This window comes from Pararge aegeria, chromosome 18 (assembly GCF_905163445.1).
Source record: "Pararge aegeria chromosome 18, ilParAegt1.1, whole genome shotgun sequence".
In the NCBI taxonomy this organism is placed as follows: Eukaryota; Metazoa; Arthropoda; class Insecta; order Lepidoptera; family Nymphalidae; genus Pararge; species Pararge aegeria.
The window spans coordinates 7466812-7492272 of NC_053197.1; the positions used below are offsets into that span (position 1 = coordinate 7466812).

The following is a 25461-nucleotide window of genomic DNA, read 5'->3' on the forward strand; positions in this document are numbered from 1 at the left end:
TTTTTACGATTTTAAATTTTTCAGTGCGAAATAATTAATGAGTAATTTTGATGCGTACACTTACGTAACACAACTAAGAGCAGTTTGTTAGACATTTTAAGGTTTCTGGTTCACCTGGGGGTGCTGCGCATGCCAATTTATGTCATTTCATAGTCGATTAAATTTGCTGTCATAAAAATTGCTAGGTGTTATCTGTTTATGGAGTGGTCTCAAAGATACATTTTGTTTCAGATTTGTCATCGTTTGCAGCCTTTTTATTTCACACGTGAGTATTAAAAGCAATATAAATTATATCATACTGAAGCTATTTCGTTCGTTCTTTTGACATTTATTACATTAGTAGAAGGCATACTCAATGCCTTTTTCTTTTAAGCTTTAAAATCATCATACAATTCCATACTATTTTTATTCCAGTGGCACCTTTCAATATTACACAGTCGTAGCCCAATAATGTTAATTCATACAGGTCACACGATAATTCATACAATACTAAACTTTATATAGTTTTACTTTACTTAACTTATAAAACACCCCAGTGCTTTTAAATATTATTGTGTACACTAAATGCCTAAGCTTATCAGGTTTTCGTATCGCACCTATGTGCTGCGATAACTTAAAAGTAGCTATATATTATTTAAATGCTTTAAAATAGCCTAAGGATATTTCTTGGCGCTTAAAGATACATAGCAAGTACATGCACTTACATTAAACATTCAAATAACCTAGGAAAATGTCGTTTATAGCGAGTGCAGTCTGCGACTTCCCCAGCAAGACTTGATAGTATATCGGTTGAATCAGCAGAGCATTCCACAGAGTCGTTAGACTCAGTAGGCGCTTCTGCAGAGCTACACGAAGGGTCAGGTGATGACCCACCCGGACCGACTGCTGGAAGTAAGGTAAGGCTTTTCCCGTAAACATCAATGTTAATAATAAATAAATATACTACGACGATGCACACATCGTCATCTAGCCCCAAAGTAAGCGTAGCTTGTGTTATGGGTACTAAGAAGACTGTTCAATATTATTATGAATAATATACATAAATATATAGAACACCCAGACATTGAAAAACATTCATGTTCACCACACAAACATTTTCCATTTGTGGGAGTCGAACCCACGGCTTTGGACTCAGAAAGCAGGGTCTCTGCCCACTGCGCCACTTGGCCGTTGTGTAGAAAGAAGTGAATAACAAATACTGTCCTGCACACTACAAATTTATAATGGTTTTGGTATGCCATATAGTAACAAAAAAAGAAAAAAAAACAACATAAATGTAAAATATAAAGATATTTTTTTCGCTTTAGAGGAATATTGAATTAAACCTTAATGATATAGGTGTGTTTTATACCATCTTGACTTCCCTTACTTCTGGGGAAGCCAAAATGATATATATGATCTTGAAATATTTAGTATTCATTAGTTGTAGAAGAATAGAGTAAGGTACGATAAGGCTGAAATGTTTTGTTAAATAAAAGCTAATTATTATTAGTATTAGAATAAAATAAAACAGATTAACCAATCGCGAAGTAAGATTAGGTAAAATTGACCAAGTAACGTTGGTCTAAATAGTGACCACCCAGCACCAAAATATGGATCGACATATTATTAGCCTCCGAGTATAGAGGGTACGTTGGAAGTTAGCCGGACTGTATCAGTTTCCTCAAAGAAATAAGTTCCCAAGAGTTCGCGCGGTGTGCAATGCAAAGCAGTCAGTATTGTAAAACTTCATTAATTTTAGGTAATCAGGCCGCGATTATTATATGTGTATGTCCTATTCTATGCTATTACATTTTCAACGTTTGGAAGCCATTTATATAGTGGCATCGTTGAGCCTAACAATGTGACCATCGTTAGGTTAGGACCATCGGTAGAGTAAAGATATCCCATCCCGAAACTCTCTTTCTAAGTTCAAAATACGCAACGGAATTTATTCAAGCTTTTAAAAATAAATAGGTTATAATGTTGGAAATTCTGTCACACAAATCACTGCTTATATGAGTGCTAGCCTTAAATATAATTCAATATTCATTTTTCAATTTACAGAATGAAACGAGGGAGGCCCTTAAATCGGATGGCAGTGAACAAGACCCAGTAAGTTCCCAGTAATACTTAAAAAAGTAAAATTAAGGTTATTTTTTATTAGGTACTTAGAGATACGGCAAACCTATAGAAAATGTTCGTAGCTAAAGCTACATATAATGAAGTACCTACCTATCTACAAACATGCATGCTATCATGATTTCTTAGCCAAACTCATTCTATTATAAAATGCCAATGTCCTACGCGCTACAAATAAAAAAAAATGGTTTTCTTCTATTTGTATGCCATGTACTTATAAAGATTTTATAATTATTATTAAATTCTTTATTGCACACACAAAAATAAAATACAAAGAGAAACACAATAGATAAAAATATAAAATAGTACAAAAACTAGTTTAGGTGTGCAAAGGCGGTCTTATCGCTGAAGCGATCTCTCCATGACGTTTGGCGAAAGTAGTTGTTATAAGGAACGGGTTGGTGCGGAAATAAATATTTATACCTAAATAAAGATATTGCAATCTACTACATGTTATAAAATCTAATACTACACATATAATTCTTATATAATACATATGGTTTCTACATATGTTAATAATAAACTACATACTATATCGCTACATACATATAAATAGTTTTTCATACGTCTTTCGGCAAGGATTTTGCCTGACGTATGTCATCAGTTAGGGAATTCCAGAGTCTGACACAATTAACTGTAACAGAATTACAATAATAATAAATAATACAATAATATTTCTTGCGATCCTGTAGTTTGTATTTTAGATTTCGAATTTCTATTCGAATAGTAAAAAAAAAACTAAAAGAGCTTGTCCGTATGGTACGATATGTGCTATTAGCATAAAGTTTCACACCCGATATACACATATACAACCTTGAACGAATGCAAGAGATAACACTCGCAGAACAATGAGCCATCGCGGCGAATAAAGACATGGCGCTTTAATCTAACGACTTACCAAACAGCTGCTAAGTATGTAGCTCAATGTCAGATAATCTCATTGTAGGGAAATACGACTGTTGTTGAAACTCCATATGTAAATGGGGTAAAATCAGTGGCGAGCCCAGGGCGCTTGACCAGAGTAGGCACAAAGTAGGAAGATGGCATAAAAAAAAAGGGCTTATATACGTTTTTTGGTAGGCAGTGCTTTTGCTCATGCATGAGATACACTCCATTGGATTAATTTGACCATTATTTATATTAGGAACCAGAACAACACAGTGAAATAAGAAGCCAGTTAGCGCCAAGAAGCGTGTTACAAAAGTTTACCCTTTATTTCACTACTACAGTACACTGGTGGCAATTCTGTGTACACGCAATTCTTAACCTAACTAAATTGGAAAAGGGATGGCATTATGGGCGTTTAAGGATTAGAAGGGCCATGGCCCCGAAGGGCAGACTGCAAGGGTGGGACTAGCAGAAGTCATACTTTTTATCCCGATAAAATACATAGTCTTATTGATTCTGATATAAGCTCTCCAAGCTAAACGCTTTTTCGTTTATAAAGTTAATGGGGAAATAGGTTATATAGTTAATGCCTTTAGTACGAAAACGAACAAAGCCACCAGCAGTTCAGGTATAAAAAATGCTACATATAATAGTTTTTTTATTCAAATCAACAAATCAAATGGATATTATTTTATAGTCATTTTTTTGTTTTTCTTCATTAATTTATGTGGCGGCCAATCTAACAGGGCGCTAAATCTTAAAACTTCCTCTAGCCATGTGAGCTAAGTTTAATATGACTATTTGTGTACAACGAGATTGTCAGCATTGCTTCGCCGAGAAAAGAAGTTCTTATAACTTACCATGCACTTCATGGCAAAATTATCTTCGTCCTTTAAGCCGGATAAGCAGGTAGATAAAAATAATACCACTCTCTCCAACGAAAGCGTTTTTTCGTCAAAAAAATGTTGATTCGGCTCCTACTTACTTACTTCGAGGTGCAATTGTTTTTACATGCAAAAAAAGATTGATAAAAAGCGCAAATTCTCAACCACGGGCGAAACTCTCACTTTCAATCGGTCTTGTATTTGCGCTTTTTTATTATAAATGTAGCGGTATAAAAGTGTCGCACGACAGCTAAGTAAATTATTGTTCTAGCCTGCTTAGCATTGCAAACAAACGATACAAAAAGAAATGAAGCTTGTTTTTTTAATCTATAGACTAGCGCTTGCCTAGAAGAAGCCTATTTACTTTTGATTTGAAGGTATCCAGATTATAGGTATTGGTGAAGACGGAAGGTTGAAGGGCATTCCGGACCTTTGTGGTGCGTATTAGAAAGAAAGGAACTTCTTCCTACGCACCGCAAAGGTCCGGACCAAATCATTGGTGTTGATGGTATTTCAACTACGTGACGGTGCAGATTCGTTTGGTGCTCGCAATTCGATGGCAGAAAGGAGATGGTTAACATTGTTCTTCCACTTCAAAAATTTGACTGTATATCTTCAGAAGCCTAAATGATATATTAGTTAATTTATATTTAATACTATAAAGAGTTTGTTTGAATGCGCAAATCCAAGGCATTATCGGTCTGACACACGAACATAATAGGATTAAACAGTTCGTTTATGAAGAAGGTTTTAGATTTTTATTCCTTTATTTTCTTAAGTGAAACAGTGGGAAATATCTGGTAGTGATATAATGGAGGACTAAATTATCAGATAAGAAATATCCGCTGGGCTTTTGCAATAACGTCCTGCAAACTATTTGAAGCGACCAACGACGCGACAAGTAAACGAGTGTAGTTACTATTATTAGCATCACCTCATTTACACACCTGACCTCAGCTCTACTCACGCTTAGGCTTTTACGACCCTTATGTACAAATACCTTCTGATATTATCTCCCAAGACAAGGGTTATCCAACTTATAACCTCTTCGCAACGAACACAAGGTCCCCATTTTCTTACGCCATCCGGATGTCAGTTCATTCATGTCAGATGTTAGCTACGGATAGTCGCCTTCGAACCCTCCCCTGTTTTCCAATCGTCACCTGAACCGGGCTTCAAGAGGCGCCCCTAGGACATGGAAGTCCTTGGGTATTGGTAGAGCTTTCCGATTCTCGCTAACACTTCCGGCTACACTGTTTCTACCATTAAGGTCACCAATAATTATCATTTATTGGTGATTATTAGGATAAAAACCTACAGATCAGAAGTTCAGAAATAGAGTGTCATAAGAGAAATGAAAAACTTTTTTGTGTGTGCATTTCCTTCACTCAAAAAGGCTTCTAGTCTGCAATGGTCAGGTGCGATAAACATGAGATCGACAAAGGTTATAGTACATTTCACGCGTGAGTTCCTATCACTGGTGTTCGGCACGCATTGATTGCTTAACTGCTCTGTGAAGAACAAGGGGCCACCGGTAGATTTGTGCAATAAACACAATAACACGTTGCATGGCGTCCAGTTATTATTCTACATAGGTATGGAGTACGTAGTTTTTAATAATAGGTACTTCGTATTTTGCTCATAGTTTATCTCGATCTATATTTTACCTTATGGTTCATTCGTGACTATGGTATCTTAACTGTTTTGCCAAAACGTGGAATCAAAAGATAAATAGGTAGCAAATATAACGTGACCTGATAAAAATTTAAACAACACGCAATTTTTATTTGTTAAATTGCTAGATGTTAGAAGAGCAACTGCTGAGACTCTTGTCGGTTCCTTCAAGTTATAATCTACCTCTCAAAGTTCTTGAGTCATACAAGATTTACATATTCATTTGAAAACCAGATTTCAAGTAGTAGGATACGAAAAGCGGCCATATCGCTAAATATCGATCTCTACCAGGCAACCTAAAAAGACTTAGGAAAACTATAAAGAAAACGAAAAAGGTTACCCTGTTAAAAACATACTTTCTAATACATAAACCAGACTACACACATTCATTACCATTAGTAAATATAAAAAAAAAAATAAACTTATGTATACATTGGCATACCACAAATACTTAAATATGAGAAAGAGTAACTATAATATAGTTATCATCTTTTGTCATCTGTATCGAGCGATCGAGTTTCTTTCAGTATTTAATGGGATATTAATGAAGCTTTTTTAGTTCTGGACGGCTGCAGCCAGCATTACCATCAAAGTTAAACCTCAACGCGTTTCAGTATTCAGGGTGCGATTCCTTTCCAATTGCCAATTCATGAGCTCGTATTCAGGGTGCACTAATAAAGTAGCTTAATTACAACGCTTTCAACTAATGTGAAAAAGTATTCTATTTCACACTAGTTCAAAGCGTTGTTATTAAAGCTACCCACATAATGATGCGACACTAAAGCTAGTCAAGCTCATACAAAGTTATGAACAATCACTGGGCTGCACATACATTGATAGTGTAGATTTTGCGTATGATTAGATTACAGCGCCGCGTCGTGAGAAGTGCGTGTAGAGTCTAGGAATAAAGTTGATTGCATTGTTAAGATAAAGAGATAGCCATCTGCGACCCGAAGCGTCGCCGCCGGCGTGTGATGAAGTCTCAGTTACTTGGCTCACATTGCACGGTACTATAAACCTGGTCGCGTTTACCTGCTCCACATTTAACAGCTTCCCATGCTATTGTAATTGCAGTTAATTCCAACACACTTCGTATATCCTTTGTGGAATCTATACCCCTTTACTCTTTTCTACCTCCTGTCATTGTGCTCATTCAGTTCAATCCAAGTCATTAACTCCAAAGCTAAGAAGTTTAAAAGTAGCATTTTGCTAAAAGTATTAATTTCCAACACAAGTTGTATATCCTTTCAGAAATCTGTACCCCTCTTATCTAAGTATCTTCTGTTATTGGTGCTGATTAATTTCTAGCCAAAACATTAACTCCAAAGCTAAGATGTTTAAGGTATCTTTTGCCAACTGTTCCCTGTTGATAAAGATGGGGATGTTTTGAGACCTGTAGTTTAGTTTTCGATTTGCGTAGGATTTAACTTGCTTGGACCCAAAATTATCTTCGCTGATCCAAGACCTGGAGACAAAGATTTAGAGCTAAGTTACTGTATGCTGCATGGGCTGTCCGAACTACGCCAGTCTACCGGTTGGTACTGTGTAGAAAACCCTAAAGAATTTACAACCTCGTCGGCGTACCACTAAGTTGTAAATATGTACTGTATTAAATAACGTGTTGACAGTTGGAAACGAAGTGTTTTTGGGAAAAGGGCACTAGCTTTTAAGAAATATCTCTTCAATTCTTAGTACCTAATATTGAAACTTTTAAGTTTCAAAGGGTCTTATGGACTTTAAATTGAATATTTGTAGTGAATTCACCAGAACCAACAACTTTAGTTTTAAGTACAGATCACATTAGATACCTCGGCATCAATTTACTTAATTTGTGCCGGCGGAAATGGTTTTATTCTTTTAATGAAATCAATTTGTCGGAGTGGTTTGGCGACATTACTAGAAGAGCACTCTACTGTTCCAATTTTTATAATGTCCGTAGTTGCGGCGTGCGAACTGCCCTGGCATACTTTATCTCACTGTCTCTGATAAATACTTTTTGGCTAAAAACTTTAAAGGGGCCACGACTGTGAAATGGTGTATTACCGTCAGTAGTTCCACATTTTGCGTTGGTTTTTGTCGGAAACTTAATGGTTGCAATTTCTGCGATTCCAAATGTAGTAAAATATTACTGTCGTTCAGTTTTACTTTCGAAATGTTTTTGGGTCAATGTTATGGTGCTAATTTACAAACTAATTCTCGTAGGAAGTTGTACACATATATGATCGCTGAAGGCAGACAAAGTCGCGTTTGGCGGAAGGACGTAGTTAGGCGTCTGTAGGCTTTATCTCAGGGTTATCAGATGTTCCGCCGTACTACACGTCGATATTGTGTTTACATATAATACATCTGCGCATCCATTTGTATTTATGTTATGCGAAACCACAAGTGTCAGGCTGCCTAATTTTTTTTTTTTATGTTTGTATATATGTATGGAATATATTTTATATATTTGTACATATCTTTAATATGTTATGTTTAATATGTACTATGTTTTATGTTAATTTAGTTTTAAATCCTAATATTTCACTAATGTTTGTTGTACCACCTACTAATTTCGTATAGCATTTTCTTGTATACCTTTGGTTGCCTGGAAGAGATCGCTATTTAGCGATAAGGCCGCCAAATTGTACGTTCTACCTTATTGTGCTGTTGTACTTATTTGTATCTGTAAATTTTCTTTGTGGTGTACAATAAAAGTGTATTCATTCATTCATCCATCTCTTTGTACAAAGCAACATAAAATTTCTGGAACACATCCTGCAACGTGCTTCCCCATGTCAATCAACCTGAGGCGTATGTGTAAAGCCGCATGTGTCTGTAATTAAAATGTATTTAATAGCGCTTAAAAATTATTCATTTTTAAGTTAAAGTTAATACTGTTAGCATCTTTTAAAGTATAGCTACTTTTTGTTATATCTCTTAAAATAGTCTGATGTAGTACAGAGGCTTTTTAAAAAGAGAATTATATAATATTTCGGATGTTATAGAACTGGCATTATCACTTTTGACTTTAAGAGCCAGTACGAATCAAGAGATATATTTTTGTAATTATATTGACTTTTTAACTTCCTCACAGCTGGCCACAGACCGCCCACTAAATAAAAGCTTGCTATACAAGTTATGTGCAATCTAAAACCTAGTAAAGCAATGTGACAAAAAACATGGTGACTTTATGGATAGCAGTAACCCATCTGACACCCATTAATCTGCCCAATCTGTATTATTTTATTGGTAAAAATTATTAATTAAGAATAAATATTAGGAAAATTAAATTAATAGTTTCGTGTATATGTTGGTGTGAATGATACATCTTACTGTAGCTGTGCCCTGCCGTTTTTACATGGTTTTATTTATTTTGATTATTAAAAAAAAAACATGCAGAAGCGATAAAAGCTTGTGGTTAGGCACACGCCTCTTACGTTTTGAAGTTATGTATGTTTTTAATTTAGGCCCTTAAAATATATCTTACTGTAACTGTGAACATCGTAAGGAAATCTGTATGCCTGAGATTTCTTCGTAACGTTCTAAGGCATGTGAAGTCTACCAACCCGTACTGGACTAGCGTGGTGGACTGCGGTCTAAACCCTTCTCGAACCTATACAAGATTATTGCCCTATAGTGGGCTAGTTAAGGAGTTATGATGATAATGATGTACCTACTAAAATATAAACAGAATACGAGCCTCGTAGCTAAACGAACGGCCGATTGGCTCTGTTTGCAGCAACCCTGCTTTCTGAGCCCAGGGCCGTGGGTTCGATTCCCACAACTGGAAAATGTTTGTGTGATGAGCTTGTGTGATGAATGTTTGTCAGTGTTTATATGTATAATCTAAGTATTTATGTATATTTTTCATAAAAATATTCATCAGTCGTTTTAGTACCCATAACACAAGCTACGCTTACTTTGGGGCTAGATGGCGGTGTGTGTATTGTCGTAGTATATTTATTTATTTATTTAAAGGTTTATTTATGAAACCCCTTTCCTTCAGGTGGTGTTTCTTGCGGACAAGAACAGCTACATCCCCGTGAGCATTAAGCCACGCTCTCCTGTTGTGGATTCCAGTTGGAGGGAGCCGCCTGCCTGGGAGCGGGAGTACAGACGACATCGCACTAATGGCAGCAGAGTACAATGTAATTTTGAACAATAATATATATATTCTATTCTTTGTGCTTGTTGGGATACTTACATAGTCAATTACAACTACTTAAGTATATTTGGGTAAAGAATTATTAGTCTTAACCTATTAGGGCCCTAATACTAGGGCATAGAGCGCCTCTCTCATAGGATCCACCTTATTTTAGAGCCCACCACGCTGCGTCAATGTTTAATTGGCGGCTTCGTTTCTTCGTCACTTCGGCTTCCTGTTCCGGTAATCAGAAAAACCCTAAGGCTATAAACCCAAACACACACACACCCGGTTTTCTTCTGGCCATTAGCTGGGCCATCTGCATGGTTCGTCAATTATTACTAGAACAAAAGACATTTTGAGTTACTTTAGTTTTGCCTTTTGTGTGACCAGTTATTAAACAGCGGATATCCTAAACATGCGAACATAAAATATTGCGTTTGTTTTACGAAACCAGACAATTTTTGATGCTATCTATCGACACACGCACTTGGAGCCCATCTTACACAATCTTTTGTCTATCCACTTATTTATGAACTAGATACTCTTTGTATCTCGACCGTCCTGTCGAAAGTATTTTGCAGGATAGGTACGTGTAGTTTTTTTTTTAAATTCTATTTTATTTATTTTTTTATTATTTTTCTTTTGTTTGTTTTTCTTTTTATTGTTGTTAGCATTATTATTAGTGTTTCTCACTTTTCAATCTTTGTACCCAAATGAAAAAAAAATACATATTGTTCGTGTAGTTCATAATTATAATAAGAATAATAATGTAATTGTCAATTAGTGCAAGTGGATTTGTCCGTACTAATTAATTGATAATAAAAAATAAATAATAAATAAATTACTAATATTTATTTAGAGAAATAATCATCTGACAGTAATTTGTAATGCTATGTGCGGGAGATTTGTGATACTTAACATTATCATTGTGATAAACGCTTTCATTGGTGAGTCCGCATTCGGTTAAGTAATTAACTCAATCTCCCACACTTTGATTTGTCGGAAAAGTTAGTACCATGTCATCGGGGATTCCCAATACACTCGACGGGGTTTACTAGCGCCGCCGTGCCAGTTGAGCTTAAACTAGAGTTTAAAACCTGCAATAACTTAATTTCCATTCAGTAGAGATCATTATATTACTGATATAAAATAAAATATTAACATAAATATATTATAATTATATTATTATGGTGATTAAATTATCTTAACCCCATTACTCTTTTTTTATAGTGAAAAGTTTTATTTTGCCGTAACGTTGATTTATTTTTTTAAGGAATTGTCAACTCTTGACGATTGATGCTTCGGTAGAGGTGACGTTAGTTCTCATGAAAACTTACACTGATTTGTCCATTACTTTACGCATGCTTTACACACAATAGTTTGCGCTGGGGGCTTACCAACTAACGGCGCTTAAAGAACTGTTATTTAATATCACTCTCTTATTTCAGAAATAAAATCTTCAAGGTATTTCCTATGAAACAGAAATTTGAAAATATAACTTAGTATATGTAGGTACTTTAGTTAATTTTTTTTTTGCACTTAGACATTGAAGCGGAATGTCAAGATGACTTTATGAAGATCAGAGTGGGTTTCAACGGCTCATTCAACGGCTTGGTATATTCCGCAGGTGAGTTTTATGAACCCTTTATTTGTTCGAGTAGAGTACCTACTTATTTGAGATCGGTTCCGCAGATCAAAGCTAACCTAATCCATATCTACTAATATTATATATAAACGCGAAAGTGTGAAGTTAACCCGTGTAACGAACTTAATCATTCGATATTGCAGATTGTAAATAAACGGCATCCTACAGTGACATTAATAATAATAATTATTTATTCACAAGAATGTAGGTACATAGGTAGTGTTTTTATAATATTAAATAGAATCCAGTAGGTACAGGTAGGTACGGTTTATGAATATTTTCTCGTCTTATCTCATAGAGATAGCACGTACCTACCTAATTAAGTAGACATAATTATTCCCCTGCGCATGCTGTCGCTGCTGGAGAGCTGGAGACGGATATAGGATACTTTTTGCCCCGGGAATATACATTGTATTATTTTTACCTTGAAATAAAAAGTGAATTAAATTGTGAGCAAAATTTTCTTAAAAATAAAACTGAGAGAAGTAAACACAAGAGAGCCTATTTGCGTCGTAGTTATCAGACTGGCTTGCCTAGTAGATATTTTTATTTAGGTCCAATTCGAATTTTGTCCGTAAGACTAGAATGAAGTGGTAAACGTGTGTTATGACTTGTGTAGCTTTAATTAAATTATAAATTCCCACATTGAACCGAGAATCGAACCTAGAACCTCTCACTTGAAATCCACGTCAAATAACACTGCATCAGTAAGATATTCAAAATATTGACTTAAAGTTATGACAACTCATACAAATTACAAAACAATCTAAGTAATACATGATAATAAGTGGGAAATCCCGCAGGCGAAAGCATAATTATGTAATACTAGCTGTTGGCTGCTTACATATCCCGTGGGAACCGTGGGTTTCCCGGGGATGAAAAGCCAGTAGCTTTTGATACTCTCCCTTTCAACTAACTCTATGCCACATAATATCACCCCACGCGGTTTTTAAGTGGCATTGTACCGGAACATTAATTTATGTCGATAGGGTGGTACATAGTTTTGGTCAAAGACTCCAACCCGACCAGATCAGAGGAAATTCAAAAATTGAAAATTCCTACTTTTTATAAGAGCACTTCCCTCGTCTCTGTACCAGCGAGGTTTTTAAAATAATAGACTAATTTGTTAGAGGTATGCCATTTATATGCCACCCATATCCCTAATCGGTTTTGCACGGCATCGTACCCAAACTAATAACAACTTGGCGGCACGGCTTTATCGGTACTGTATTAACTAGCCACGGCCGAAGCCTCCCACCAGACCAGTGAAAATTACTTAACTGTCCCTACCTGCTGCCAAGCTCAATCCCGGGCAAGCAACTAAGTATATCTTCAATAGCACATCAATTCTGCAATCTGCCATTAACACCCGTTACTTTCAAAAAGCTAGATTGTCAGGCGTTGATATGCATAACGAAAATAATCAAACAAATTGTTTATGGCATTAATCGCTTACACAGTTCGGCAGCCTTGTTACCCAGAAAACATGGCTGACGGCACTAATCCTAGATTTTTTTTTAATTTTCACTTTCCAAAGAACCATGATGTACTAAGCTAGGGTTACCATATTTGTTGCTGGATACAATTTGATTGCAGAATGAATAAAAGTACGTATAAATCATGAAAATGCTCAAAAAAGAAAACCGTAAAATAGAAGGTACAATTGGGCAGCCTTAACGCTACAAAGCGATCTCTTTCTGCCAGCCAATGGCGTGAAAATTCTTTGTGTTTTTAATAAAATGAATAGCGTGAAAAGAAAATCCAATGTGTTTTATAAATCCAATGTGTTACGGGTTACAATAAATATTATTTATTCATGTTTGGAATATCCGTTAAAAGTGATCAATGTAATAAACATAATTATAAACATATATATATATATATATACTACCTAACATACATATTTGCTCAGTTATTAGCGTGATGCGCGAACAGATAGACAGACAGACAGGAGGGATTTAAAATAAATTGTTGTGGGTTCTAATGGATATTTAATCTTTCCCGTGTTAGAATTTTCAAAATATGTTTAATATGCAGTTTTATTATAAGTATATATAACAGTAACCCCGATTGATTAATCCACAGTATCACTGCAGAGTAGTAACCCTACCTTCACTGCTACTAAATTGTAATCTTACGCATTTTATTTAATGGGTCAATACAACCATAATTATTATCGTGTGATTGCGATTAAAATTGGTATTCCATGGACTTTCAGTGTCAAGGTTGTATATAACTGTATTTAATCACTTTATATATAGCCATAGTAAGATTTTTTTCAATTATTCAACATTGCCTATGGTTTTTATTAATATAACTTAACAACCACTGACGTATTTCATATAACGTCAGTGTTAACAACGCTAAAAATGTGTCTGGGCTTTAATATTTTTGTAACCGATTTTACAAAAAGTAATTAAAAATAATTTACTCCATCAAGAAAGTATTTCGTACCTAAAGGCTATCACACGCATAACACTTATCATTAAAGAATACTTAAACCAAATGCGAAAGTGTAGCATTAAAAAAAAATATTTATACCAATTATTATTATACCTATCCTATGTCCATACCTATTTCCCGTTTTGGACTTTTTGTAATCTCTTTGTAGACTCGGTGTAATGGGTATTAAAATTTCCTTTTACACTACCAGTGGTGCAAGCCGGTAGTGTCAAGGGACCGAAATGCTTATTTCCTAGTCCCGTAACAAATAACACTTATTGCGATCCTTGTGAATTCAATATTAATCAAATGATCTGCTACATGATAAAGGTACATGCCACTAGTGTAAAGCAACTAATGTGTGAAATTGATGTGTGCTTAAACCTTATTTCGTCGGTCAGTTTAGAAATTTATTTCGCTCTTGACGCATCCAAAAAGGTTTTCCTTTTTATAATATTGTTTTTTTATGTTCACAGGGTATTCTTACGATCCCGACTGCATGTACATTAATGGTTCTGGTCGCGACTACTATGAATTCTACATCCAACTGAACAGATGTGGCACCCTAGGCAGGAATAGCCAACACGACGATACCAAAAAGCATCCTACTGTAAGTACGCATACTTAGTCATGTTATCATCAACTTGACCACAAAACGCCCACTGCTGGACATAGATCTTCTGTCCCTTGTATTTAGCGACTACCTGAAAAACGTTATATTTCGTTGGTCCATCTCGTGCGGGGTCTATCAACATTGCGCTTATAAATGTGGGGTCGCCCATTCAGCACCATAGGACTCCAACGTTCATCTATTCTCTGAGCTATATGTGGCATTTCAGCTTCGCGATTCGTTGAGCCATTTCTGAAATTCTGTATCATCTAAAGATCTCCTCATTTCTGATTAGAGAACGTAGAAATATCTGATTGGTACACCTCAGTCGTCATGATAAGCAACAAAGCTTTTCAACGTAACTTTGAAAGTCCCAATTAGGTAAGGTAAAGTAGTGGATTACGAAATTATTTTGCAACATTCTCTAAAATATAATTAAAATGTCCAAAAATAGTGCTATTGTTTCACACGGACAACATTGTGAAAGTAAACTGAAACGAAAAGTAATTTTTTTTTAGGACGTTTTCCTTGCATGCCCTGCGAATTGTTACTTTTTTATAGTTCCGTTTTCTACCTAGCATTAGTCCATCTGCTTCTTTCGTCAATAATAACTATAAGGTATAAAAAAATCCTCAATGTGACTAATCTTTATACAGTGTAATTTACCGACACCTATTCAACTATTTAGTTTAGAGATTTTGTACAACAGAATACTTAGTAAAATGTCAGATAAGACTTTCTGAATACATATTTATTTATTTAAATAAATAACATTACCATTAGAATATTTTTAAACCAAAATAGCCTATGTACCTATTTGCTCAAATAAAACTAAATAAAATCTAAAACTTCTTCAAAATCATCGCAGCTAGGCATAATACCTAAGATGCCGCTGGCAGCATTGCCCCTTGGCATGGAAAAACTCATTCTTTGGCCTAATCAATTACATCATATTTAATACTTTTAAATTTTATGTTTCGTGAGAACCTTCATTTAATATATTCAAATATCCTTCAATAAATTCTTATCAGATTTCCAACACAGTCTTTCGAAAATAACTACCCTTCATAATTTGTTACAGAAGAATCTGATGTGGAACACAATAACGGTTCAATATAACTCACTTATTGAAGAAGAACTGGATGAGCATTTCAAAGTGACCTGCGAGTATGGTTACGACTTTTGGAAGACCGTCACATTCCCTTTTTTAGACGTTGAGTAAGTGACTTTAATATTATGTTATCGTTGTTTAAGAAACGGCGGTTAAATCGCATAATCGCTAAAATGTAATTGTACCTTATCTTCATATTATAGAGTTGCAACGGGTAATCCAGTGGTATTCACCCTCCAACCACCGGAGTGCTACATGGAGATCCGGTCCGGTTACGGTGCGACCGGCGCACGAGTCACCGGCCCGGTTCGCGTAGGCGATCCTTTAACTCTTCTTATTTACATGAGAAGCGCTTATGGTAAGATCATTTAAATACGCTTTGAACTATAATCGATTTGTAAATTAGTCAAAGTTGGATTTTCTGGCCAAAAAAATGTAGTGTGGGGCGCCCTCCAGCAGGATGGACAGACTTCATAAGGAGACTGGGGTGGGTAAATTAGGAAGGCTGAGGACCAGGTGTGATGGGACTTTTTGGTAAAGGCATATGTTCAGCAGCGGATACGGCAACAGGTAGTTTGGGCTTCTACCGTCTTCGGACAAAAACCTCACCCTTGTCCTAATTCACCCCTTGGTGGTGTCTCAGTCACCAAGGGGTGAGTTAGGACAACGTGAGGTTTAGGAGGCCTTTTTTGACACAACCGCAACCAAGGATCTAGGCGATTGTGAGAGGTTGCTCTTGGATGTTTTATATATAGATAATTTTTGCAAAAACTTGATAATTTTACGATTATATGGTAAAATCATTAGTAATAGTAATAATCATGGTAAAATTACATATACCATATATGTAATTTTCTGTAGAAAATCATACATATGCATGATTTATTAAGCTCAACTTTGCGTCGCCGAATTAAAAATCAGCTTTTAGTTAACAATCCAATTTGTAAGTAACTAAAAAAAGGCATCTATAAATCAACTAAATCGTTGTTAAAATTGATAACAAATCTGTACCTACATGACATGCTTTTTTCAACCACCATTTTCTTTGGAGTGTAGTTGAAAATCAGAGACCACTAGTAAAGGCCGTAAACACTGTTAAATGAACGTTTGATTGAGTTTGATCTTCATTGATGCACCGTGTCAAACAAGGGCCGTAAATTAACGGTGTGCGCGGATCGCGTGTCGCTTTGCTATTCTAGTTCACAAATTAATACAAAGTTCATCGATCTTTTATTATGAATAAGTTTTCATAGGAAATAGCGGTAAGCGTGTCATTGAATTAAATTGGGTCAGTAATTTTGAGCGTCACAAGAACAACCTATCACGTTTAAATGGATATGTTGTCAATCCATAAACAATTGAAAGGCATTCAATGTTGCGGTATTTCTAAAATGTAGGTAAGACATAGGGCTCTCATTATATATTCATTAGGGATTTTTAGAGTATAGCAACGCATCATATAAATATACCGACCATTCAACCTCGACCTGTCAGAATTGCGTTAGGTGTTTCATTTATTTCAATTGCGCAAAGCATTCGAAGAAATCTGGAAAGCATGCCAACGCACTGGTTTTCAAAATATTATATTTCATATTAGATCAGTATATATCACCGTAAATAGACCGGCAAATTGTCTAGTGCACACCATGTCAAATTCAGGAAGACTAACCAACTTGTATTTACCTGTATTAAACTGACTATATTAATAACTGTTATAGACATAATATGTACCTAATATTATTTTGAAAGCGAGCTTCATAAATGTTGAAGAATTAACAATAAATGTGGTACCTATTTCAGATGGCTTTGATATAGTCGTGAATGACTGTTTCGCGCATAACGGTGCGGCTAAGAGAATACAACTCATTGATGAATACGGGTAAGATAGTTTTTTTTTATATTTATTTTTATTCAATAGTTTCTTCTGTACTCAGTACTGGCAATCCTGCCTGATTGACACAGATGTTTGTGTGTGAGGAACAATTTTTCTTAATGCTCTGAATGAACATGAAATGATTGAACTCTCGTTTCGGTATAACACAATTTGTCCTATAGGGCTAGTTTATGCGTGTGCTAAAAAAATATAAATATGAGAGGGCCCAGGTATTCAGATATTCACTATAATACCCACAATGTTCAGGATGGCACTTAGATCTTTCAATAATTAACTGTATTATTGAAGCTAAATACCTAGTTTCTTAGCAGTACTTATTTATTCTCATGACTATTATTCTTCCTTCATTCTTCCTTCCTTCACACTTCTTATTAAAGTCTTAATTTTATAAAAGACATCATTAAATCCCACCAACCTGCTTTAGAGCAGTGTTGTGGGTCTGTACTCTATAAACCAGACTTCCCAAGGAGTGAAATAAAACAACTGGACTGACTCTAATACTGTATATTAGGCTTCTCTATAATTCATATTACTTGTTACCTTCAAATGACTCTACTACCAGTTCGGAATGCTGTCTTCGGCAGAGAAGACCACTGGCAAGAAACTCTACCGTTGCTCTTTTATTCAATCAATTAAAACAATTTATAAACACAATTACAACATTGTCATATGTAATAACGCTAGGCCCTTTGATACAAGACATATTTTAAGACAGTTAAAACATAACTTTTGGAACAAGTTGTTTGTATAGAGCAACCTCTGCTACATAAACTATCTGTATAAAATAATGCTAGGGCTCCATATATGATACCTGAATAACCCAAAGGATATAAGAGTTATACTTATCTGATGCAAGATCAGGTACAACCATAGTACCAACAACTTATCTCAACTCCATCACCAGAATATACGACTCTTGTTCCGCCACAACAATATTTCGTTAAGTATGTCGTTTCCATTATAAATCATCTATTCCCAATTTGTAACGTTCTATCCATAATACTTTACTTAATCTTCTATTCTCAATTCATTAATTTTAATCCGTGCTAACTTTTCTTTCCCGCCAAATCTAACTTGTCAAACTCGCGTCTCCCGCCATAGATCCTATATTTTTCTTTGACAGTCTACTAAAGGCCATTATTCTATTTTCAATACACTATCAATGAGTATACAAACTATGATTTGTTGATATATTTAATATAATCATCGGGTTTATCATAGATAAAGTGCTATAATTCCCTATTTCCTAACACGTGCAGGCATGTCAGTTCTACCGTTCTATTTTCTTAGGTTACCATAATACTATGTTGATCACTCGTCTAAAATTTTGCTAGAGACGAAAAAGCCAGTTTCGGCGTTAAGTTTGAATTCCCTAACAATGAACCGGTGAGTTTCCTAACGCTATGCAAGTGTGTTCCTAAGGTTATATGAATAATAAACCGTATAATTAATTTACAGATGTCCAGTAGATGACAAGCTGATCTCAAGATTTCGAGGCTCGTGGTCGGAGGCAGGCGTGTTCGAGACCCAAGTGTACGCTTATATGAAGACCTTCCGCTTTACCGGCTCCCCGGCGCTCTACATCGAATGCGACGTGCGAATGTGCCATGGAAGATGTCCGGTTAGTTAAGAACGTCATGTCAACATAATTATCTCAATCTCTTCATTTTAGAATTATCTCTTTCTGAGTCGTGTTCGTCCTTTAAATTAGCGAGTAGACCTGGTCGATTCGCTAAGACATTTGGATGGACGTGGAAACGGTTTTTGTACCTTTCTCTTTTATGCTCGTCGGTTCGTATCAAGTTTTTCGGGTTTGAAATTAAACAAAATATTGTTATGTTAGAAGTGTTTTGCAATTTGCATTGTAGAAATTAAACAGTGACTGTTTGAAAAATTATAATAATGTACTTTATAGAAAATGCATTTTTTGCGCACCAATGCCATGAAGCCATGTGGTGAAGGCAGATCAGAATACAATTGACACCAACCCAACTTTTCCAACAAACTGGAAGCAACGAAGGGAGTATAACGAAGAAAGGGCAGCAGCGTTTGTTGTGCTACTTCTAATATTTACTGCGAAAACAAACCAGTCCCAGTATGGTAACTTTGGGCAAATCCTCCTCTTGGGGGAGGGCTTTAGTACAGCAATAGACTGTTAAAGGCTATTGATTAATTGATTGAATGCCATACAGAATCAGGGTCCTGGTATAATAATAGATATTCATAATAAATTTACCTACCTAAAGTAATTATTCAGAAAGTTACTCTATAAGTCTTAAATTGATTATACCGATCACTATTCTCACCCCGAGATTCTTTGGTTACACGTATTCGGATTCAAGCTTTTAGGCAGCTTAAAGTAGGGGTTTTATCTGGTTCTGTTTAGTTTTATCTTTATCAGACGTATGTGTCTTTCGGTCAGTTAGTTTACAAACTAAACTTTTTTTCTAATTGCAGTCCCAACCATGCCACTGGCGGAATATGAAGAGCGTGCGCAGAAGATCAGTAGAAGCAGAGGCGGCGAGCGTTGCGCCAAGACTATCGGAGAATATTTCACTGTTCCAGTCGCTTAGGGTACTGCAGGAGGGCGAGGAAGACGAAGAATCCCGCGCTGGTGAGATATATTACTTCGTAAAAATAATGTGATATTAGTAGTTATTAGAGCTTTTTGTGACATAGCTCGTCCGGAGAAGTTCTACCACCATGTTTATTTCTGCCGCATAGCAGTGTGTGCGGTCTGAAGGGCATGGTTGCCGGTGTAATAACAACACCTACGCCTCAGGTTGATAGACACAGGGCAGGACGTGTTCCTGACATGCCCAGCGCTGTTTATAGGCAACGGTTTTGCACTTATCATTAGCTCATTAGGCCATCTGCTTGGTCCGTCAATTAATAAAAAATAAATATAATTAAAAAGTTTTCCCAGATTTCTCCACCGTAATAATTATCTAGTCTTTTGTTATAAAAGGTTGTTATATATAAGTTAGTGCATTGATTTTGTTTAACGAGTGGCCAGTTTATCAGCTGTTACTAACGAAGCCTTATACAACGTGTAACGGAATTTCGAAATAATTTTGAAGGATCATTTCATTAGGTAAAAATATTATATATTATTGACGGTCGATTGGCGCAGTGGGCAGCGACCCTGCTTTCCGAGTCCAAGGCCGTGGGTTCGATTCCAACAACTGGAAAATGTTAGTGTGATGAACATGAATGTTTTTCAGTGTCTGGGTGTTCATATGTAGATATATTATAAGTATTTATGTATTATTCAATAAAAAATATTCATCAGTAATCTTCGTACCCATAACACCAGCTACGCTTATTTTTGGGCTAATTGGTGATGTGTGTGGCTCCGTGGGCCGGGTTAATGATGACCTAAACTGCGTGATATGGGGAAATAACCACCTCTTACTTTCGTTTCCAGTGGTAGAAGGGCAAACCTGCATGCGGACGTCAGCGTTATCAGCAATGATTGTCTCATGCGGGATATTAGTGGCTGCCCTGCTAGCAGCTCTAATGGTAGCAGCGAGAGGTTGGCGAAGAAGCGAAAACAGGACGCCGATACACGCGTATGTTCCTCATAAAGGACGAATAAAATAAAATGTAGTTTTGTATCTTTGTAAGTTTATTGCCCACAGAGATTAATTATATCAACAGCGTTCACGTCATCCGAAAATCAGGGCTAGAATACATTTCAAAAACGCTTCTGAGAGTTCCGTAAGAGTTTGCTTTCCCGGAAATAATCTTTAAGCTTATGATTAATCAAAGGCTCGCAGTTTCAGTTTGGGATCTTTTTATACCATTTGCAAACGTTTACTCCCCTTCTTGTTTATATATGGGACTTAAGACTGACCTTGAGATTAGAAGCCTGAAAGCTTTCTTGCGAAAGTTGTAAGGAAAGGCTCTTCTGGTTCCAAGGAAGGTTTGCCATTGTAGCTAAGGAGCTTCTGGTGATGGGTGTAATACATTGTATTGGGCCATCTAACCGCTTTCCATAGAATCGACGCATCATCAACGACGCTACAGCCCTTTGTGTTGCTCCTTTTACTACTCCGTAAACCAATACGTTTCGCTTGGGTTAACCCCATCCTATCACATCTATAGAAGCTTTGGCGAATAGAAACTTCGACCAACATCTGTGTTTGTTTAGCGTGTTTGAAAACTATTGGCTCAATAAATATTACATTCCGATTAAAACATTAGGAATTCTCGAACTCTGCGTAATTCTGATGCGTAGAATTCAATATTCGGTTAGGCTTTCAGTGGGACATTTCAGTTGACTACCTGCTTGGTACACTGGTAGCTAATTTCTGCGACCATATAAAGTTTGAATCTGACTGTAAGACACTAGTGAGTAAATGTTTGCAAAACCATACTAGCCCTAACGATATACGGTATTGGACGTAGGGTCACTAGATTCGCTAAGATTTCTTTTTATTATACAGGGTTATATAAAAACTATCAGAAAACTCTCGGCCTGTAGTTGCTTGTAAATACAAACAACTTTTGTTCTACGACTTTTTTTGCTATATATATATAGATAGAGATAATATAAAGATAGTTTGTGACATATTAAATATTTAATATTTTACATAAATACGCGAGCGAACTATGGTGACTGTTTCACTGATCACACGTATTTAGTTTCACAGTGTATGTCACTTTATAGAAATAACATGTTTTTTTTGTCTTATTAAATAAAGTCGTAGAACAAAAGTTGTTATTTTGAATGATAGGAACTACGAGGCCGAGAGGTTTCTGGTATTTTTATTTAACCCTGTATACAAACCCAGTTTTGATGATAATTTATTCATGCTTATAATTATTTAAAGAGGACAAAATGTGAGGATTCGTATTTTTTCATCGAGCAAAATATTTCTCCTCCGCTTTGCCCTATATCTCATATTGTGATACGTCTGCTACTAGCTAGCTAAGAAAATAATACTTGATCTGGTTTAAGAGTTGGTAATCAAATACCAAATACGTTTAACCTAGAAGGGTACATAAGCTAGTTAAAACAAAAAAAAATTGTCTGTAAAGCCGGTTTAGGGACGACAATTTTACGTGATAATGTGCGACCGAGTAGGAGAGAGATAGAAGCGTCAAAAACGTTTAGACCTATCGTGCCTCTCTATCGCTTGCTCCGCGCTCTCGCTTGCACGCTCGGCTCATTCGAACGAGACAGTGAGTCATGTTAGTTCGCCGGCGTTCATCGATTTATAAGACGTTATCACGTCAAAATAGCTAAAATACTCTTTATTCGGACAATAATTAGCGAGTTAAGAATTATTTTTCTATTTATTATGTTAGTGTATATTTTGTTAATAAGAAAAACTTATTATAAGACCTACCTACGATTAATGTAAAAAAATAATAATAATACGAGTAAGGAGACACGATAAAACAAAATTGTAAATATTATTTTTAAGGTATTTTAAATAGTGATAAAAAAATATTTTGTACTTTCTATTAAAGACAAATACAAAAATGTGTTTTTTTATGATTTTCTGAATTCCGTGAATAGGTCCAAAAAAAAGAACACTTTTAAGAAACACAGTTTATTGTGAAATTGCACACTAATAAAAATATATCAAAACAGTTAAAATACACACCTAAATATAATAACAACACAAACATGATTTCCGTATTCGTTGTTAAAAATAATTACAAAACAAATAACAAACAAAAATATAATGTAAAAAACAAAGTGTAAAAATATTTCAATACTGTCATGATTGTAATTCTTATAAAAAAGGTCACACCTTCAAAGTTAAACCTTATCAGTAACCTCCATAAGGTTGAAAATCATTATAGCTAATAAATTCGCATGTTTGTATTTACGGTTCGCCGGTGGGAAGTTTGTCCAAAACATTCTTTAAGTACTGTATGGCATCGTCTAATATTTGTACCTCACATTCCTTTAGGAGAATGACATTTTTTCTGCAAATAATACATAGGTAATGGTTATTTCTTCGACACATAAACAATCAAACTGGAAGATATTTTTGGTATCAGATACAGACAACTATAACTTAAAGTAAAATCTTAACATTAATTTTAAGATCAAAAAAAAAATCTGAGAAAGTAATTTAAACAAAGCGTAGTAAGATACATACATAAAGGATTCGATGGATAAAAAAATGTTTACATTAAACAGTGCCCTTAATATGAAGCTAAGATAATCTCAGTGGCTTGCACAGGGCAAGTACATGGCATAAAATGGAAAAAATCCCCTCCAATACGAGTTATACAAAATAATTTGGGTAGGCTGTGCTTTTTTGCATATATGAAGTGCACGCCACTGGATAACCTAGTAGATGAGGCTTTGACTTCCCTTTCAAGGGTACCGGTAAGAAAACATAAGGAAACCTGCATGCCTGAGAGTTCTCCATAACGTTTTTAAAACGTGTGTGAAGTCTACAAATCCTAGGTGGACTACGGCCTATACCCTTCTCATTCTCAGAAGAAGACACGTGCCCCGTATTGGGCCGGTTGTGGGTCGATAATGACAGATAGATAGAAATCCTAAATCCATTCAAGATTGCCTTTAAGACAATCTCTAAAAAGTTAACTTACAATACAAAGGATAACTTTACCTATGCACTGAGTCAGGGTCGCTCTCGCTCTTTTTGTAAGACGCTTTGATAAGCCCACAACGTGTCATTAGATACGTATAAGCTCTGCGATCTATAGCGGCTCCCACAATTTCAGAACTACTCTCTTCCGAGGAGACCAGATCACTGGGAATAGCGTGACTCGACCATTTTGTTAGTTCCTCTGTAAAAACAATGATATTATATACAAGCGGTTCAACTTTTAATAAGTTTTATACAAACATTACCTTGTTAATAAAATTACCTTGATTCATATTGAATATCCTGATGAAAGCCAGTAGCTCTGCACCTATCGGATTCGAGCCTTTATACAAGTTGTAGTGGGTGACTCCGACTAAACCAAGTTTCGTTAGTAGGGATAACTTAGCTTCCCGTAGAGCGTCTCCTGTACTTACACCTAGTGCTAAGGATAGGCTGTCGTGTTGATTATTGGGGTAAACGAAGCTGAAACCAAGAGTAATTTATGTTAATAATATATTGAGGGAGTAAAAAAATATGTTATCCACCATTTTGTAGCGATTTTTATTAAACATAGCTAACAACACTCCCGACTAATGCATCTCTCAAACAAAAAGACTAATATCAAAATAGGTTCATACGTTCAAGTAACACGATGCCACACACGCACACACACACACGCACGCACGCACGCACGTACAAACGCACGCACGCACGCACACACGCACACACGCACAAACGCTCGCACGCACGCACGCACACAGGTACGTCAAACATATAACACCCCGTCGTTTTAGCGTTTTTTGGCTGCAATTTCATGTGGCGGTAAGTTATGATGCAGTCTAAGATAGTAGCCGGCTACCCGTTAGAATAACCCGTTTTATAGAAACGTAGTGGGTTTATGCTCTAACACCCGTTTTCACTCACGACGAACCAGGCAATGTATAAATAGGTAACGCCTAATCTAAGGATATTCCTAGGCATGCATCTACATTTAACTAATAGTAATTTTATAAAGACATCGCCTAGACCATCAGGGATTAGATTTAGGGGATTTCTAGATTTAGTGGCCATAAATCTCTCTTTTCCATGAGATAGGAGGTCTGTACTGAGACAAAGTGATTTGTTTAAATACGTATTTGTTCAAAACTAAATATATATTCTTTAAGTAATACATCTTTTGGCGTGTTAGGTAAAAACGAATGAGTAAAAGTCTATACTCGGAAAGTCGGACAACAAAGTTTCACTCAACATTGAAATTCGAGATTTTGGTACAATTGAATTAAATCGTAATAATACCTGCACTATTATTATTATTATTACGATGCACGCGCACACCTTCACAAAAAACCGACACCCTGAAGTTAGCTAAAGGGTTTGACAGTGTGCACTTTCAATTGTCAAAGTCTGCGGGCTAATTCCGGTGATTTATTTGATTCAATTGTACAAAAATCTCGAATTTTAATGTTGAGTGAAACATTGTTGTCC

The 25461-nt window shown here is 35.9% G+C and overlaps 2 protein-coding genes across 3 annotated transcripts in view; one reads left to right on the forward strand and one right to left on the reverse strand.

The window, feature by feature from the left end:
* The window catches only part of LOC120631521, a 31926-nt gene extending 10085 nt beyond the window's left edge, over window positions 1–21841 (forward strand). The window contains exons 2-13 of one of the 2 annotated variants that reach the window (XM_039901141.1): window positions 232–265; window positions 744–896; window positions 2047–2094; window positions 9556–9697; window positions 11240–11323; window positions 14260–14393; window positions 15475–15611; window positions 15708–15862; window positions 17305–17383; window positions 18857–19019; window positions 19856–20012; window positions 20826–21841. In XM_039901141.1, coding sequence (XP_039757075.1) covers window positions 232–265; window positions 744–896; window positions 2047–2094; window positions 9556–9697; window positions 11240–11323; window positions 14260–14393; window positions 15475–15611; window positions 15708–15862; window positions 17305–17383; window positions 18857–19019; window positions 19856–20012; window positions 20826–21001 — 1462 coding nt within the window. In that variant the 3' untranslated portion in view covers window positions 21002–21841. The remainder of the gene's footprint in view (window positions 1–231; window positions 266–743; window positions 897–2046; window positions 2095–9555; window positions 9698–11239; window positions 11324–14259; window positions 14394–15474; window positions 15612–15707; window positions 15863–17304; window positions 17384–18856; window positions 19020–19855; window positions 20013–20825) is intronic. The other variant, XM_039901142.1, reaches the window with a different exon arrangement.
* A 1261-nt stretch (window positions 21842–23102) lies between these two features.
* LOC120631509 (actin-histidine N-methyltransferase) overlaps window positions 23103–25461 on the reverse strand; it is a 30943-nt gene continuing 28584 nt past the window's right edge. Inside the window, exons 7-9 of the mRNA XM_039901127.1 lie at window positions 24260–24459; window positions 23998–24178; window positions 23103–23341 (exon numbers count right to left, since the gene is read on the reverse strand). Coding sequence (XP_039757061.1) covers window positions 23239–23341; window positions 23998–24178; window positions 24260–24459 — 484 coding nt within the window. The 3' untranslated portion in view covers window positions 23103–23238. The remainder of the gene's footprint in view (window positions 23342–23997; window positions 24179–24259; window positions 24460–25461) is intronic.